Source organism: Coregonus clupeaformis, unplaced genomic scaffold, assembly GCF_020615455.1.
Source record: "Coregonus clupeaformis isolate EN_2021a unplaced genomic scaffold, ASM2061545v1 scaf0006, whole genome shotgun sequence".
Taxonomy (NCBI): domain Eukaryota; kingdom Metazoa; phylum Chordata; class Actinopteri; order Salmoniformes; family Salmonidae; genus Coregonus; species Coregonus clupeaformis.
In genome coordinates this window covers 1,069,616-1,087,707 of record NW_025533461.1, presented here as the reverse complement: position 1 = coordinate 1,087,707, position 18,092 = coordinate 1,069,616, and the positions used below count along the sequence as shown (strand labels likewise).

General features: G+C 42.4%; 1 protein-coding gene and 1 non-coding gene across 7 annotated transcripts in view; one reads left to right on the top strand and one right to left on the bottom strand.

The window, feature by feature from the left end:
* Positions 1-18,092, bottom strand: part of LOC121574694 (plasma membrane calcium-transporting ATPase 2-like) — a 184,747-nt gene that overhangs the window by 44,748 nt on the left and 121,907 nt on the right. For all 6 annotated transcript variants that reach the window (XM_045212324.1, XM_041887232.2, XM_045212320.1 and 3 more), the window contains one exon: positions 436-570. In XM_045212324.1, the coding sequence (XP_045068259.1) occupies positions 436-570 (135 nt within the window). The remainder of the gene's footprint in view (positions 1-435; positions 571-18,092) is intronic.
* trnaa-agc lies at positions 17,588-17,654 on the top strand. Its single transcript has one exon. It is a non-coding gene; the product is annotated as a tRNA-Ala (tRNA).

Below are 18,092 nucleotides of genomic sequence, written 5' to 3'. Positions count from 1 at the left end.
CACCACCACCACCATCACCACCACCATCTTCACCACCACCACCACCATCACCACCACCACGTCCATCACCACCACCATCACCACCACCACCACCATCTTCACCACCACCACCACCATCACCACCACCATGTCCATCACCACCACCATCACCACCACCACGTCCATCACCACCACCACGTCCATCACCACCACCATCACCACCACCACCACCATCTTCACCACCACCACCACCACCACCACCACCACGTCCATCACCACCACCACCATCTTCACCACCACCACCATCACCACCACCACCATCTTCACCACCACCACCACCATCACCACCAACATCACCACCACCACGTCCATCACCACCACCACTACCACCATGGTGTGGATGTGTTGCTAGGACAGCAGTATGATAGATAGCCCCAATAATAAAGGTGTGTAGACCTTGTAGAGGTTCTCCTCTGGAATCTGGTTGCGGATGGGTTGATAGTCTCTCTTCAGGTCCAGCACCAGGCCCAGCAGGCCACACTCTGTCTTGTTGCCCACTTGCATGGGCAGACCACCTTCCTTGGTGGCAGGCTGGGGAGATGGAGAGAGAGACAGATACAGAACCAATGGGGTGAGAAGTCACAATACGTGTTTGAGACTGACTACATTGCAATTGGACTGTAGAATCACTGATCCACAAATAATGCAGGGACATAACTACTCATTACGTGATCAAGATTAACGTTCTGCTCCTCACCTTCCTCACACTGAGATGGAGATGAGCTTGGGTGAAGGCAGGTTAAGAAAACGGGTCATTACTACATCTAGGATGTATAGTTCTGTCTATGAGGTCATTACTACATCTAGGATGTATAGTTCTGTCTATGACGTCATTGCTGCATCTAGGATGTATAGTTCTGTCTATGAGGTCATTACTACATCTAGGATGTATAGTTCTATGAGGTCATTACCACATCTAAGATGTATAGTTCTGTCTATGAGGTCATTACTACATCTAGGATGTATAGTTCTATGAGGTCATTACCACATCTAGGATGTATAGTTCTATGAGGTCATTACTACATCTAGGATGTATAGTTCTATGAGGTCATTACCACATCTAGGATGTATAGTTCTATGAGGTCATTACCACATCTAGGATGTATAGTTCTATGAGGTCATTACTACATCTAGGATGTATAGTTCTGTCTATGAGGTCATTACTACATCTAGGATGTATAGTTCTGTCTATGACGTCATTGCTGCATCTAGGATGTATAGTTCTGTCTATGAGGTCATTACTACATCTAGGATATATAGTTCTATGAGGTCATTACCACATCTAGGATGTATAGTTCTGTCTATGAGGTCATTACTACATCTAGGATGTATAGTTCTATGAGGTCATTACCACATCTAGGATGTATAGTTCTATGAGGTCATTACTACATCTAGGATGTATAGTTCTGTCTATGAGGTCATTACTACATCTAGGATGTATAGTTCTATGAGGTCATTACTACATCTAGGATGTATAGTTCTGTCTATGAGGTCATTACTACATCTAGGATGTATAGTTCTATGAGGTCATTACTACATCTAGGATGTATAGTTCTATGAGGTCATTACTACATCTAGGATGTAGAGTTCTGTCTATGAGGTCATTACTACATCTAGGATGTATAGTTCTGTCTATGAGGTCATTACTACATCTAGGATGTATAGTTCTGTCTATGAGGTCATTACTACATCTAGGATGTATAGTTCTATGAGGTCATTACTACATCTAGGATGTATAGTTCTGTCTATGAGGTCATTACTACATCTAGGATGTATAGTTCTGTCTATGAGGTCATTACTACATCTAGGATGTATAGTTCTGTCTATGAGGTCATTGCTACATCTGGGACTAGATTAATATTAGAAGAACACAAACACCTCAGAGAACTACAAAAATGCTTTTGCTCAAATATGGAAAAACCTGTTATGTTACGTTGCTGAGGCCCTTGTTCAGTGTTCGGCATTCTACCAATCTCATAAATCATTCAAACCATATCATCCGTTCGCTAGCCTCTTAACGAGTTGTGTTAAACGTGTTTTGTTGCCTGTAGTCTGTCTGTAATATACAGTAGATATATTAGTGCATGTTTTTGTTAAATTATGTATAATATCTTGTGTTTGTTTGCATTAATGAAATGTGTCTGGGTTGTGTTAAATGTTAAATGTTATGTGCTGCCGGCAGTCTGTCTGTAATATAAATATATTGCTATGTTTGTGATAACTAAGTATATCAGTACATTTGTGTTAACTAAGATAATACCGATGTTTTCTTACAGTAATAAATGTGTTTAAGGTCCCAAACAGTGGAAATCTCGTTTTTCATCAAATTGGATGATATTTGGATGAAACCAGTTCAAAGTCACCAAAGTATGAAAAATGACTGTAACTAGTACATTGATGAAGTTTGATCATGAAGTTACTGGTCCCCCCCCCACCCCCCTGTGGTGTGACTGTTAGATACTGGTAACCTTTCATCTGTGGTGTGATTGTTAGATACTGGTAACCTTTCATCTGTGGTGTGATTGTTAGATACTGGTAACCTTTCATCTGTGGCGTGACTGTTAGATACTGGTAACTTTTCATCTGTGGCGTGACTGTTAGATACTGGTAACCTTTCATCTGTGGCGTGACTGTTAGATACTGGTAACCTTTCATCTGTGGCGTGACTGTTAGATACTGGTAACCTTTCATCTGTGGTGTGACTGTTAGATACTGGTAACCTTTAATCTGTGGCGTGACTGTTAGATACTGGTAACCTTTCATCTGTGGCGTGACTGTTAGATACTGGTAACCTTTTATCTGTGGTGTGACTGTTAGATACTGGTAACCTTTCATCTGTGGCGTGACTGTTAGATACTGGTAACCTTTCATCTGTGGCGTGACTGTTAGATACTGGTAACCTTTCATCTGTGGTGTGACTGTTAGATACTGGTAACCTTTCATATGTGGCGTGACTGTTAGTTACTGGTAACCTTTCATCTGTGGTGTGACTGTTAGATACTGGTAACCTTTCATCTGTGGCGTGACTGTTAGATACTGGTAACCTTTCATCTGTGGCGTGACTGTTAGATACTGGTAACCTTTCATCTGTGGTGTGACTGTTAGATACTGGTAACCTTTCATATGTGGCGTGACTGTTAGTTACTGGTAACCTTTCATCTGTGGTGTGACTGTTAGATACTGGTAACCTTTCATATGTGGCGTGACTGTTAGTTACTGGTAACCTTTCATCTGTGGCGTGACTGTTAGATACTGGTAACCTTTCATCTGTGGTGTGACTGTTAGATACTGGTAACCTTTAATCTGTGGCGTGACGGTTAGATACTGGTAACCTTTCATCTGTGGTGTGACCATTAGATACTGGTAACCTTTCATCTGTGGTGTGACTGTTAGCTAGCAAGCTTTTTACCAGCATGCTGGCAAAAGCACACTGTGTTGAGACTGGATGCCACAGCGTAAATGCATTATTTCACTTTCCATCTCCTTTTTGTCTTTCCACAATCATCAAGCCGTAATTGTCACGTATACTCCCGGTCTGGCCTCTAGGTCACCAGGCTGCCCTTTATTACGGAGACCTGTCACCATCGTTACGCTCACAAGCGCCTCATCAGACTCACCTGGACTCCATCACCTTCCTGATTACCTCCCCTATATATATCACTCCCTTTGTTTCGTTCCCCAGGGGTTATTGATTCTGTTACTCTGTCCCTGTCTGGACGCTACTCTTGTTTTGTTCCATGTTTCATTATTCATTAAATGCACTCCCTGTATTCGCTTCCCGATTCCCAGCGTACATTGTTACAGTAATGATAGACATTTTAGAAAAATTCAACATCTACTCTGTCTGCAAAGCTTCGCAGACAACCAACGCAGCAGGAATGCTGTAAAACAAAATCAGCTTTCCCAAGGCAAAGAAGGATGGATATACTGTGAAGTCTGAAGACAGACCATAGAAGGGTGGTATATGCTCTGAAGTCTGAAGACAGACCATAGAAGGGTGGTATATGCTCTGAAGTCTGAAGCCAGACCATAGAGGGCGGCAGGTAGCTTAGTTGGTAAGAGTGTTGTGCCAGTAACCGAAAGGTCGCTGGTTCTAATCCCTGAGCCGACTAGGTGAAAAATCTGTCGATGTGCCCTTAAGCAAGGCACTTAACCCTAATTGCTCATGTAAGTCGCTCTGGATAAGAGCGTCTGCTAAATGACTAAAATGTAAAAAAATAAATAATAATGCAACGAAGGAGGGATATACTGTGAAGTCTGAAGACAGACCAAAGAAGGATGGTTTATACTGAGATCATGTGAGACTTAGATTGCACAAAGGTGGACTTTATTTAGCTAATTATGTGACTTCTGAAGGTAATTGGTTGCACCAGATTATTTAGGGGCTTCATAGCAAAGGGGGGTGAATACGTATATAAGCACCACTTTTCCGTTATTTATTTTCTATACATTTGTTGAAACAAGTAATTTTTTTCATTTCACTTCACCAATTTGTACTATTTTGTGTATGTCCATTAAATGAAATCCAAATAAAAATCCATTTAAATTACATGTTGTAATGCAACAAAATAGGGAAAACGCCAAGGGGGATGAATACTTTTGCAAGGCACTGCAGTTGACACTCAGAATTGCACTGTGTATGTGTAATGATCATCCTGTTTAATCAGCTTCTTGATATGCCACACCTGTCAGGTGGATGGATTATCTTGGCAAAGGATAAATGCTCACTAACAGGGATGTAAACACATTTGTGACCGACCGGCTCGATTCGGTCTTATGTAGCAACATTTGAAATTGTGTTTTTACATTGGATAAAAGTAGAGACTCAGAGCTTGAAAATTGTTTATCGTACACTACAGTTGAGGAACAATGAGAAAGAAATTCTGCTTTGAAAGTTGATAAACTTGTAACCTCACTTTTGAGAAAATGGCCCTTGAATGTTTTGGTAAACCTACTGGAGAGCTCTTCTTTGTAAACACCCATTCAGCATCGTTCACACTCTCTAAAGCCTTAGCCCCACCCAGCTCTTTAAGGATTCACATGTGAGGCCATGTGCTAAACAACCAAAGATTTCAAGACTAAAGGCTGGTTTATACTACGGGTGTGTTCGTAAATTCAATCTGGAGTGCCAGAGTGTGCTCTGGGCGTTCATAAACTCAGAGCGTTCTCAGATTGGCCATTCGTAAATTCAGAGCGGTTCGCTCTCGGAGCGCATTCTGGATGCTCTGGCCGAGGAGTAGGGTTGATCCGAGCGTTCTGACCTAACAGCAGTCAAGCACCCAAGCTAACTGGCTAACGTTGAATAGCTTGCTAGATACTTCCAGACAAAAATGAGAGAACAGCTCACTCTGACCATTTTACTCGCCCTTACAGAGCTGGTTAGGTTGTTTTTATGTTATCCAATGTGCATTGGTGACTGCAACTGTGCTAATAATAATAATTTTATGCCATTTAGCAGACGCTTTTATCCAAAGCGACTTACAGTCATGTGTGCATACATTTTTACGTATGCTGCTGGCAACAATTTAATTACGCTTGATTTTGCCGATGTTTACTGACAACGGCCATATTCAACGGATGTTGAGCGTTTGTAAATGTATCAGTTATTCTGCGCTCTGGGACACTCAGACGAGAGTGCTCTGAAATCGGAGTAGATGGCCAGAATTAACAATGTCCATTGAGAACTCATAACGACTATACCACTTAGCTAAAAATGACGTGAATAATCAAATCAATAAACGTTGGGTAGTTCGTTAGATCATAGTTAATATACCGCCTGGCAAGTTCGATGTATTAGTAGCCAACTAACGTTACTTAGGATGGTAACTAGCTAACATACCGGTACATACTGTAATGCTATGCAGTTCGTAAGGATAGAGTAGCTAACAAATTGTCAGCCAACATAAGGTGTAGCGAAACTTATTTGAAAAGTCATTACTTTATTACATTGCTCAACATTTTCTTAACATTTGTCATAATTAGTTAAAACAATGAATTTGTATTCGCTTCAGCTGCACATTTTCCGACGTTTTTTTCAAATCTGAAAATGTTGTGATGCCACGCCCATTTTCTGAAGAATTGCATTATGGGCCCTCAAATCACAGCAATAGTGTCCACTACTTGTATACTTCGTAATTTGCCAAATTTATTACGACATCCGGGAACTTTTGGCATACTAACTATATCCACACTATGACCAATAAGCATACTACATACTCAATTTACGTCACAAATAGTACGGTTAGTGCGGTTAGTATGAGTATTCGAACACAGCTCTCAACTTAGGTTGGTCCTGTGGTCTGTTCTATATATGAAAGACCACAACTTAGGTTGGTCCATCCATTCAGGTGATACAGACCAGATATACAACCAACATATTACATACCAGTGGTGTGTCTCGTGTAGCTCAGTTGGTACAGCATGGCGTTTGCAACGCCGGGGTTGTGGGTTCGATTCCCACGGGGGGCCAGTATGAAAATGCATGCACTCACTAACTGTAAGTCGCTCTGGATAAGAGCGTCTGCTAAAATGACTAAAAATGCCCAACAGACACAGCTGTGGGATATTCTGCAGTATATCTTCAATACATTTATATTTTCATTGGTTCTAATGTCCCACCACAACTGTCTGAAGCAGTGATCATTCTAGTTAAGTGAACTAGTCAGTAAAAACATGTTTAGTTCAACATTCTAAAGCAAAGATGCACATTTTCAAATAAGATGAAAACACCAAGAGAGTTTGAAAGAGGGTTGTTGCTCAGAAGTTCAGGGATAGTCAGCTCTGAAATCGGAGTAGATAACCAGAGCGAATTTACCAGCTATGTCTATCGACAGTTGTCGCAGTGACATCATAAACATTCTATTGAAATAATTACTTGCATAGTGGAGTCTTTTGTTTTGACAATGAACCATAATCCCAACTCATAACGTTACTACCCTGCATGAATCTGCAGGTAGCTAACCAACTAGGTTCAATGTTAGCTAGCTAGCTAACATTAGGCTATAACTAGCAATGCAAATGGCTCTGAGATACGAATAATATTAAATTCTGAATCTGAAATTGTAGCTAGCTAGACTATCTTACCCGTATACATGGATGGACGCTTCTCCCTCTCTGCCACGGATGCCATGGTTGCCCTTAGTTTGAATATGTAATCCGGAGCATTCTGTGTTCTTTTTTCAACTCCGTCTGCATATTTGCAATCAAATGCCAGAATTTTCTCCATCTCCTTAGCTATCACAGTCTAATTCCACTGATTTCAAAACTCAGTCCTCCAGAAAGTGGAGAGCAACACTTATGCAGTTCTACTACGTGATATATTTCAAAAAGGCTGCGTTAGAAAAGATTACCTACGCATACATCATAGACAGAAGCGTGCTACATGCCAAACCAATCCGAACTCATCTCTCGGCATGTCCTGCCCATTCATTATCTCAGCCAATCATGGCTATCAGAAAGGTTGCTGTCTTTTTCCATGGCTAAACAAACTAGGCTCATAATTTAACAATTTTATTCGTATTTACAGATGGTATACAAGTTTGTTGTTAAGGCACATAAAGGTTAATGTTCCAGAAGGTATTTCTGCCAAAAACGCCTTTTGATTTTAAAAAAAAGTTTACGTTCAAATGGCACTCGTGTCAAGTAGTGACACGCGACATATGCCTAGTTTCCTGAAACGAGTCACATTTGTGGAAGAAATTTGAGAGAAATATGCTTTTTGTGCGTACGGAACATTTCTGGGATCTTTTATTTCAGCTCATGAAACATGGGACCAACACTTTACATATTGCGTTTATATTTCTGTTATATTTATAGGACAGAAATATATATATACTGTATCTTTCTGTCACTTTCAGTCCCTTTCTCTCTGTCTCTCTTGCTCTCTCTCTCTCTCTCTCTCTCGCTCTGCCTCTAGAGGCTCTCTGTCTGTAATAAAGCCCCTTTGCTACCATGCTACCATGCTACCATGCCACACCTTGTTGCACCATGCTACACCTTGTTACACCATGCTACACCATGCTACACCATGCTACACCATGCTACACCATGCTACCATGCCACACCTTGTTACACCATGCTACACCATGCTACACCATGCTACCATGCCACACCTTGTTGCACCATGCTACACCTTGTTACACCATGCTACACCATGCTACACCATGCTACCATGCCACACCTTGTTACACCATGCTACACCTTGTTACACCATGCTACACCATGCTACACCATGCTACCATGCTACACCATGCTACCATGCCACACCTTGTTGCACCATGCTACACCTTGTTACACCATGCTACACCATGCTACACCATGCTACCATGCCACACCTTGTTGCACCATGCTACACCTTGTTACACCATGCTACACCATGCTACACCATGCTACACCATGCTACCATGCCACACCTTGTTGCACCATGCTACACCTTGTTACACCATGCTACACCATGCTACACCATGCTACCATGCCACACCTTGTTACACCATGCTACACCATGCTACACCATGCTACCATGCTACACCATGCTACCATGCTACACCATGCTACCATGCCACACCTTGTTGCACCATGCTACACCTTGTTACACCATGCTACACCATGCTACACCATGCTACACCATGCTACCATGCCACACCTTGTTGCACCATGCTACACCTTGTTACACCATGCTACACCATGCTACACCATGCTACCATGCCACACCTTGTTACACCATGCTACACCATGCTACCATGCTACACCATGCTACACCATGCTACCATGCTACACCATGCTACCATGCCACACCTTGTTGCACCATGCTACACCTTGTTACACCATGCTACACCATGCTACACCATGCTACCATGCCACACCTTGTTGCACCATGCTACACCTTGTTACACCATGCTACACCATGCTACACCATGCTACCATGCCACACCTTGTTGCACCATGCTACACCTTGTTACACCATGCTACACCATGCTACACCATGCTACCATGCCACACCTTGTTACACCATGCTACACCTTGTTACACCATGCTACACCATGCTACACCATGCTACCATGCTACACCATGCTACCATGCCACACCTTGTTGCACCATGCTACACCTTGTTACACCATGCTACACCATGCTACACCATGCTACCATGCCACACCTTGTTGCACCATGCTACACCTTGTTACACCATGCTACACCATGCTACACCATGCTACACCATGCTACCATGCCACACCTTGTTGCACCATGCTACACCTTGTTACACCATGCTACACCATGCTACACCATGCTACCATGCCACACCTTGTTACACCATGCTACACCATGCTACACCATGCTACACCATGCTACACCTTATTACACCATGCTACCATGCTACACCATGCTACCATGCCACACCTTGTTGCACCATGCTACACCATGCTACACCATGCTACCATGCCACACCTTGTTACACCATGCTACACCTTGTTACACCATGCTACACCATGCTACACCATGCTACCATGCTACACCATGCTACACCATGCTACCATGCTACACCATGCTATCATGCCACACCTTATTACACCATGCTACCATGCCACCGGAAATCACATTTTATTTTGAGCTGCAGTGGCAATTTTAGCATGTAAAACTTGGGGGGCAAACTCAACCAATTTGTTTTTAGATGCATGCCAGCGAATCCACTACACAACACTAAACAACACATTAAATGCACAGTAACGGTGACAAATGGTGCCCACAAACTGTTAGGGCCTACATAAAGCTGTCCCGACAGCGGAGCTTTCCTTTCAGCACCATGGAGTGAATCCTTACCACCGCTACACCTGGCTATCAGCGGAGCCTCGTCAGTTCACTCAGCCTCATTTACAAACCATAGCTGATAAGGCTGACTTGCTTAAATAAATATTGTTTCTACTGACGCCTTGTGGATTTGTGTAACTTGATAAGAACCGCATTCTCCATCAATTATAACGAATGGCGACATACGTTTTTACTTTTGAACCACATCACAAACATTATTGCTCTGGCACCCCAATGGTGGAACAAGCTCCCTCACGACGCCAGGACAGCGGAGTCACTCACCACCTTCCGGAGACACTTGAAACCCCACCTCTTTAAGGAACACCTGGGATAGGATAAAGTTATCATTCTACCCCCCCCTTACCCCACCCCCCCAAAAAAATTAATAAATACATAATACATATTGTAAAGTGGTTGTCCCACTGGCTATAAGGTGAATGCACCAATTTGTAAGTCGCTCTGGATAAGAGCGTCTGCTAAATGATGTAAATGTAAATGTAAAATTATTACATTCATAACGTTTGTTCTTATATCATTAACACTTAGCTGTAAGCACAAGAAAATAAGCTGCGACGAAGTAGGCCTTCGTTCAGCACTGTCAAAATGGACACCGACAGAAATTCAGATAGATGTTAGTTCAGATAAATTCAACAAGATGTTAAGGATTTAACCTTACTCTTCTTTAAGTCAGAGAGAGGGAGAGAGAGAGAGAGAGGGAGAGAGAGAGAGAGAGAGAGAGAGGGAGAAAAAATAATAAATAAAAAAAGCACTGTAGAGTTGGAATGGCCTCTGGTGGATAGCAGATTACCTTGAGATGTACTGTATATCGCAGGTTGTATGTGTGAAAATATTGTGAAGAATTGTAATCTGTCGTTTGTCGTTCTGTACTGGATGTAGATGGGTTACGAAGCCGGTCGACACACTGGATCTTTACAGTGTTTACTGTACGTTTAATGATAACTGTTACCACGTTACTGTATGGTGTTGACATTTAACAAGAGGGTCATTTAGCAGACACTCTTATCCGGAGCGACTTACAGTTAGTGCATTCATCTTAAGGTAGCTAGGTCAGACAACCACATATCACAGTCATAGTAAGCAACTCTGTAGCTCAATTGGTAGAGCATTGGTGCTTGTAACGCCAGGGTAGTGGGTTCGATCCCCGGGACCACCCATACGTAAAAATGTATGCGCACATGACTGTAAGTCGCTTTGGATAAAAGCGTCTGCTAAATGGCATATTATATTATATTATTAAAGGAGGTCAGTAAAGTCAGTAGTAGCCGTCATAGCTCAGACACACAGGTAGGATTGTTAAACGTTCCTACATTGCATATGAAGTGTAACTGGCTCATCCGTGGCTGTACAGAGAAAATGACCTCTTTTTTTTTTTCACTTTTATTTCGTTGGCCCTCCCACGTGAGTGTTCGTGCTCTCTGATTGGCTCCAAGTAAAGTTGTTGGCCGCTGACAAGCGTTGGGATTCTACAAGTAGAATCAGTATTTTCGTCGCTAGCGGGTCGGCACGCAGCAGGGTACCGCGTCTGTTCTAGCAAGATGAGTACCTATCGGCAGTCTGTCGGCAGTGAGATTCTCTGTGTGTTTCATGCTTTACAGTTTGTTGACTAGACTCTGTTGCTATCGCCAGACTCTGATGCATAATGGTATTACTGATCCTCAGTAGTTGTTCTGAGTTACTTCCTAATGTGGTAACAAGATGTAAAACGATGCAGATCAGATTATGCGGTTAATATAAATGTAAAACACTCATTGTTACTATAACGACCGACAGGATACCATCTTAGTAATATATCTATATTGCACACAGACTACAACTCATTTAAAGGTCCCTCACAGTCATCCTATTTCCAAGTAAAAAATATCATTTGAATGACCAAAACATAACATAACCCATTATCTATTTGTATTCTATTAAAATGCTCCAAATTGAAGAAATGGCATCTTCTCTCTCATCTCTATCAGGAAGCCTGAAGGAACAGGCTGAGTGGGCGGGGAGTTTATAGTCATGAGTCGCCTTGACTGACAGCTCTTTGAAAACGCCCTTCTGGTTGTTGCCAGGTAACAAGGTAAACAATGGGCCACATGTCATTGATGACAAGGTAAACAATGGACCACATGTCATTCCGAGCCTTAAATAGTATGCCTCACCCCATTATCTCTGCAAACAATGGGTTCATGGTCAACAGAGCTGATCATGGACTGTTGGATATCAGACAAACAGCAGCAATACACAATTGCATTTCTATTGTTTTGTAACTAATTACAGACCACAGTTCACTGATACACTTCTTCACAATAATGAACAAAGCCTGAGTCACCGTAGAAGCTTCGACATGAAAACAGCGTACAATAAGTGAGCTGGACAATTTATTGGTGCCTCTGTATTAGCATTATAAATGCCAATATGTTCAGAATTGTATGTGTTGATCAGACATTTATTTAATAATTTACAATTGGCCAGAATAGCCGAAATATTGATCAACATGAACACTCATGAGAAAATAAAGGTGAGAAATAATGGTGAGACATAATTTTACATTTAAAATAATAATTAGAGCCATTAGCCTAACATAGCGAGCAGGATCTATTGATTCACACAATTTGTAAAACTAATCTCCCGTCCGAATGCTTGAAAAATACAACACAAAGTAACAAAATGTGATATTATATCAATTTGAAGTGAATTACTTAGGCTTTAGGAAATGTAAAGGGACATGTTTGTTAAATGGGTATTGAATTTAATTTCCTTTCACTTGTGGTTATGAATTATGATGCTATTAATTTGTTGATGTAGTGATCTACTCATTCTACAATGTGTTTTCTGGTGTTTTTGAAGTACTCAATTTGAAATATACAATATTTGGTGAAACTTTTTAATGTTTGTTTTTGGAAATGTTGGTGTGCCTGAAATGCTCAATTGATGCAGATTTGGAAAGAATACCTATGACTTACAGTACAGTGCCTTGCAAAAGTATTCATCCCCCTTGGCGCTCTTCCTATTTGGTTGTATTACAACCTGTAATTTAAATGGTTTTTATTTGGATTTCATGTAATGGACATACACAAAATAGTCCAAATTGGTGAAGTGAAATGAAAAAAAATTACCTGTTTCAAATAATTCAAAAAAATTAATAATGGAAAAGTGGTGCGTGCATATGTATTCACCCCGTTTGCTATGAAGCCCCTAAATAAGATCTGGTGCAACCAATTACCTTCAGAAGTCACATAATTAGCTAAATAAAGTCCACCTGTGTGCAATTTAAGTGTCACATGATCTGTCACATGATCTCAGTATATATACACCTGTTCTGAAAGGCCCCAGAGCCTGCAACACCACTAAGCAAGGGGCACCACCAAGCAAGCGGCACCATGAAGACCAAGGAGCTCTCCAAACAGGTCAGGGACAAAGTTGTGGAGAAGTACAGATCAGGGTTGGGTTATAAAAAAATATCATCATATTACAACAGAATTTTACCATTCATATTACTACAGAATTTTACCATTCATATTACAACAGAATTTTACCATTCATATTACTACAGAATTTTACCATTCATATTACAACAGAATTATACCATTCATATTACTACAGAATTTTACCATTCATATTACTACAGAATTTTACCATTCATATTACAACAGAATTATACCATTCATATTACTACAGAATTTTACCATTCATATTACAACAGAATTTTACCATTCATATTACAACAGAATTTTACCATTCATATTACAACAGAATTTTACCATTCATATCACTACAGAATGTTCTGAAATACCTGATTCTATGAATGTATGAAAACAGGAAAAGTATCATGTTTATCTACTCTAGTCACACCTCGGACACAGTCCAAGCGATTGTCACAAAATGGAAAGAAATGCGTCATATTCTACCGAGGGTGTATGGGTGTCACGGATGCCGCCAAGGCTGCTCCTCCTCCTTGCTCGGGCAGGCTTTGGCGTTCGTCGTCCCCGGAGTACTAGCTACTACCGCTGATGTTTTCGATGTTTGTTTTGTCATGTCTAGTTGGTACACCTGTTTCGTATTCTGTATTGATTATGTCACCTATAAGTTCCCCTGTTTTATGTTTGCCTTTGTATGTTATTGTCCGCTTGTCTTTGATGTATTGGTTCGGTATCTTGGCTTATCGTGTTGATTACGCACTCCGCATATTTGTTCGCCTCTTGTGTTTGGAGGCCGTTTATTTTGTGTATTATAGAGTTCGTCAGTAAAGTCGTCTTGACTTATCCTCTGTGTCCTGCGCTTGACTTCACCACCGCATCCACATCAACATTATTGACAATAGGAACATATTTTAATAAGGTTTTATGGTGCTAAATCTGTGTCAGTTCCTCTTTAAACTATGATTTTTGACATTTCAATGAATTGGTTGGTTAGAAAACGTGTTCTAGTGAGTTCTGTTTTAATCCAACAACCGGCCATGCCAATATTTTTGACTAAATGATATATGTTTTATGCTAATGAGCTAGAGTGACTTATGGCTGATTATGATAGAGCACGTAACATATGTGGTTGACAATATCTGATGTTCCCTCCTAAGCACCATCCCCAACACAATTAGCCTGGGGTCTAGCCCACGTGATAATGGCCAGGCAACAACACAATTAGCCTGGGGTCTAGCCCACGTGGTAATGGCCAGGCAACAACACAATTAGCCTGGGATCTAGACCACGTGGTAATGGCCAGGCAACAACACAATTAGCCTGGGGTCTAGACCATGTCGTAATGGCCAGGCAGCAAAGCACCAACCTCTCTTCCCACTACTAACAAGAAATGGACCAATGACACATCCCTCTTCAGGGGATCAGTTAGTGTGCTCTCTCTCAGTCTGATTCCCCACTGCTCTACCTCTGACTCAGTCCTGTCTGGTATGTGCTGTCGGAACACCTCTGACTCAGTCCTGTCTGGTATGTGCTGTCGTCACACCTCTGACTCAGTCCTGTCTGGTATGTGCTGTCGTCACACCTCTGACTCAGTCCTGTCTGGTATGTGCTGTCGTCACACCTCTGACTCAGTCCTGTCTGGTATGTGCTGTCGGAACACCTCTGACTCAGTCCTGTCTGGTATGTGCTGTCGGAACACCTCTGACTCAGTCCTGTCTGGTATGTGCTGTCGTCACACCTCTGACTCAGTCCTGTCTGGTATGTGCTGTCGGAACACCTCTGACTCAGTCCTGTCTGGTATGTGCTGTCGGAACACATCTGACTCAGTCCTGTCTGGTATGTGCTGTCGGAACACCTCTGACTCAGTCCTGTCTGGTTTGTGCTGTCGGAACACCTCTGACTCAGTCCTGTCTGGTATGTGCTGTCGTCACACCTCTGACTCAGTCCTGTCTGGTATGTGCTGTCATCACACCTCTGACTCAGTCCTGTCTGGTATGTGCTGTCAGAACACCTCTGACTCAGTCCTGTCTGGTATGTGCTGTCGGAACACCTCTGACTCAGTCCTGTCTGGTATGTGCTGTCGGAACATCTCTGACTCAGTCCTGTCTGGTATGTGCTGTCGGAACACCTCTGACTCAGTCCTGTCTGGTATGTGCTGTCGGAACATCTCTGACTCAGTCCTGTCTGGTATGTGCTGTCGGAACATCTCTGACTCAGTCCTGTCTGGTATGTGCTGTCGGAACACCTCTGACTCAGTCCTGTCTGGTATGTGCTGTTGTCACACCTCTGACTCAGTCCTGTCTGGTATGTGCTGTCGGAACACCTCTGACTCAGTCCTGTCTGGTATGTGCTGTCGGAACATCTCTGACTCAGTCCTGTCTGGTATGTGCTGTCGGAACATCTCTGACTCAGTCCTGCCTATCCATGTAGTCATCAGTGATTCAGCCTGGTTAGAAGACTACATTATTACTGTGTTTGAGTTTGCTGGTCCAGCCACTCCATGCTGTATAGCCATTGACCCCTGAGGTCAGAGCAGGTGGCAACCCGAGGCCAGGCTCAGAGGTGGAACAGAGCTCAGAATACAAACTAACACAATAACAGTATATCAGGATATCAATCATCATCTCTGACCCTACAGTAAACCTCAGGTTATTTCAGAAGGTTGATACTGATGATAATCATAATCTCTGACCCTACAGTGAACCTCAGGTTATTTCAGAAGGCTGATACTGATGATAATAATAATCTCTGACCCTACAGTGAACCTCTGGTTATTTCAGAAGGCTGATACTGATGATAATCATAATCTCTGACCCTACAGTGAACCTCAGGTTATTTCAGAAGGCTGATACCGAGCTCAGAAAGGAGAATATGTTTTCTACATTTTCTTTGTTTTTGTTTTTTTCTTTCATACTGGCCCCCCTTGGGAAACGAACCCACAACCCTTGCGTTGCAAGTGCCATGCTCTACCAACTGAGCTACACGGGGCCACAACAGGAGCCTAGTAAACTACGACTACATCCCAAATAGCACTCTATTCCCTATTTATTTCACTATATAGGGAACAGGGTAACACCCCATTCTTACACAACAGTATACTGGACATGTAAAAGTAATTTATGATACTATACTTAATTTCCTCAGTTTGTGGAAGGAATTTGGGATGAGGACATTAATAACACACTTACTCTACATATCGATCACCCAAACAGTTTTTCAAACATCATTTTCCAGGCAATGTTTTAAGGAGAGAGAGAGAGAGAGAGAGAGAGAGAGAGAGAGAGAGAGAGACTCTATCATGTGATGACTCAGAACACAACCGTGATTACATAATATCCTGTTATAAAGACAGTCCTACTGGTGCTATGCAGGCTGGGGAAATCAGAGACTTCTGGGGGATGGAGTTCTAACAGAACAGAAAAACAGTCATCTTGGTTTCCGGGCAGCAGTGGGAACCAAAGGCTTCTAGGGAAAGGAGTCATTTGGTGTGGGTACAGCACAATAGTTACGTCCCTGCTGACTGACGCCAGTTTAAGAGGAATCTGAAGTAATACAGTTATCAAAGCTTTTCTCTGGGTGGTTATCAAAACCTTCTCTGGCAGTCTAGAGAGACTAGGGCCATTATGTAAGATGATATCCTTCTCTCTCAGCTCAGAGGGCCAGACAGGACAGGATGAGGCCTCAGAGAGCCAGACAGGACAGGATGAGGCCTCAGAGAGCCAGACAGGACAGGATGAGGCCTCAGAGAGCCAGACAGGACAGGATGAGGCCTCAGAGGGCCAGACAGGACAGGATGAGGCTTCAGAGAGCCAGACAGGACAGGATGAGGCCTCAGAGAGCCAGACAGGACAGGATGAGGCCTCAGAGGGCCAGACAGGACAGGATGAGGCCTCAGAGGGTCTGCAGAGCGGAGTTCTGAGACTGAATGAAGCTGAGGATTTCCTAAATTCATACCGTGCGTTTGCGAAGGCTGAGTGTGTCCTAAAATGTACATTGTGCTAGCTTTTGAAGTTCTGAAGCCTCCGCGATGCAGCTAGCTGCAGTGAGGAGTTCTGAGCTGGCGTTAGTGTAGCGCCGCTTTCTAGTGGCTGGGCTCCCCTCGTGGAGGAGGAGGAGGAGGACACCTCAAGGAGACTACTGAGTATACTTCTGATCTGCTGTCTGATTGGTGCTGACCACAGGAAACGTAGGCTGACTCCCAAATAGCACCCGATGCCCTTTATAGTGCACTACTTCAGACCATAGGGAATAGGGTGCAGACAGATGAAAAGGCAGCAGGCAGAAAAATAGGAAACAGATTTTAGAATTCGCATTCAGCTGCAGCTCAGTTGGTAGAGCGTGGCGTTAGCAACGCCAGGGTTGTGGGTTCGATTCCCACGGGGGGCAGTATGAAAAATGTATGCACTCACTTAACTGTAAGTCGCTCTGGATAAGAGCGTCTGGTAAATGACTAAAACGTAATGTATAACTATGGGAATATCCCACATCACCGAGGTACCAACCAAAGGAAAAATATATATGCAGCTACAGAGATGCTTGTACATATCTGAAGATACAGAGAAAAGAAAACTGTGAAATAGACCGTTTTTTAGTCTATAGATTTCCGCCACATACATCCTCTAGGAATATAATACATCCTCTAGGAATATAATACATCCTCTAGGAATATAATACATCCTCTAGGAATATAATACATCCTCTAGAAATATAATACATCCTCTAGGAATATAATACATCCTCTAGGAATATAATACATCCTCTAGAAATATAATACATCCTCTAGGAATATAATACATCCTCTAGAAATATAATACATCCTCTAGG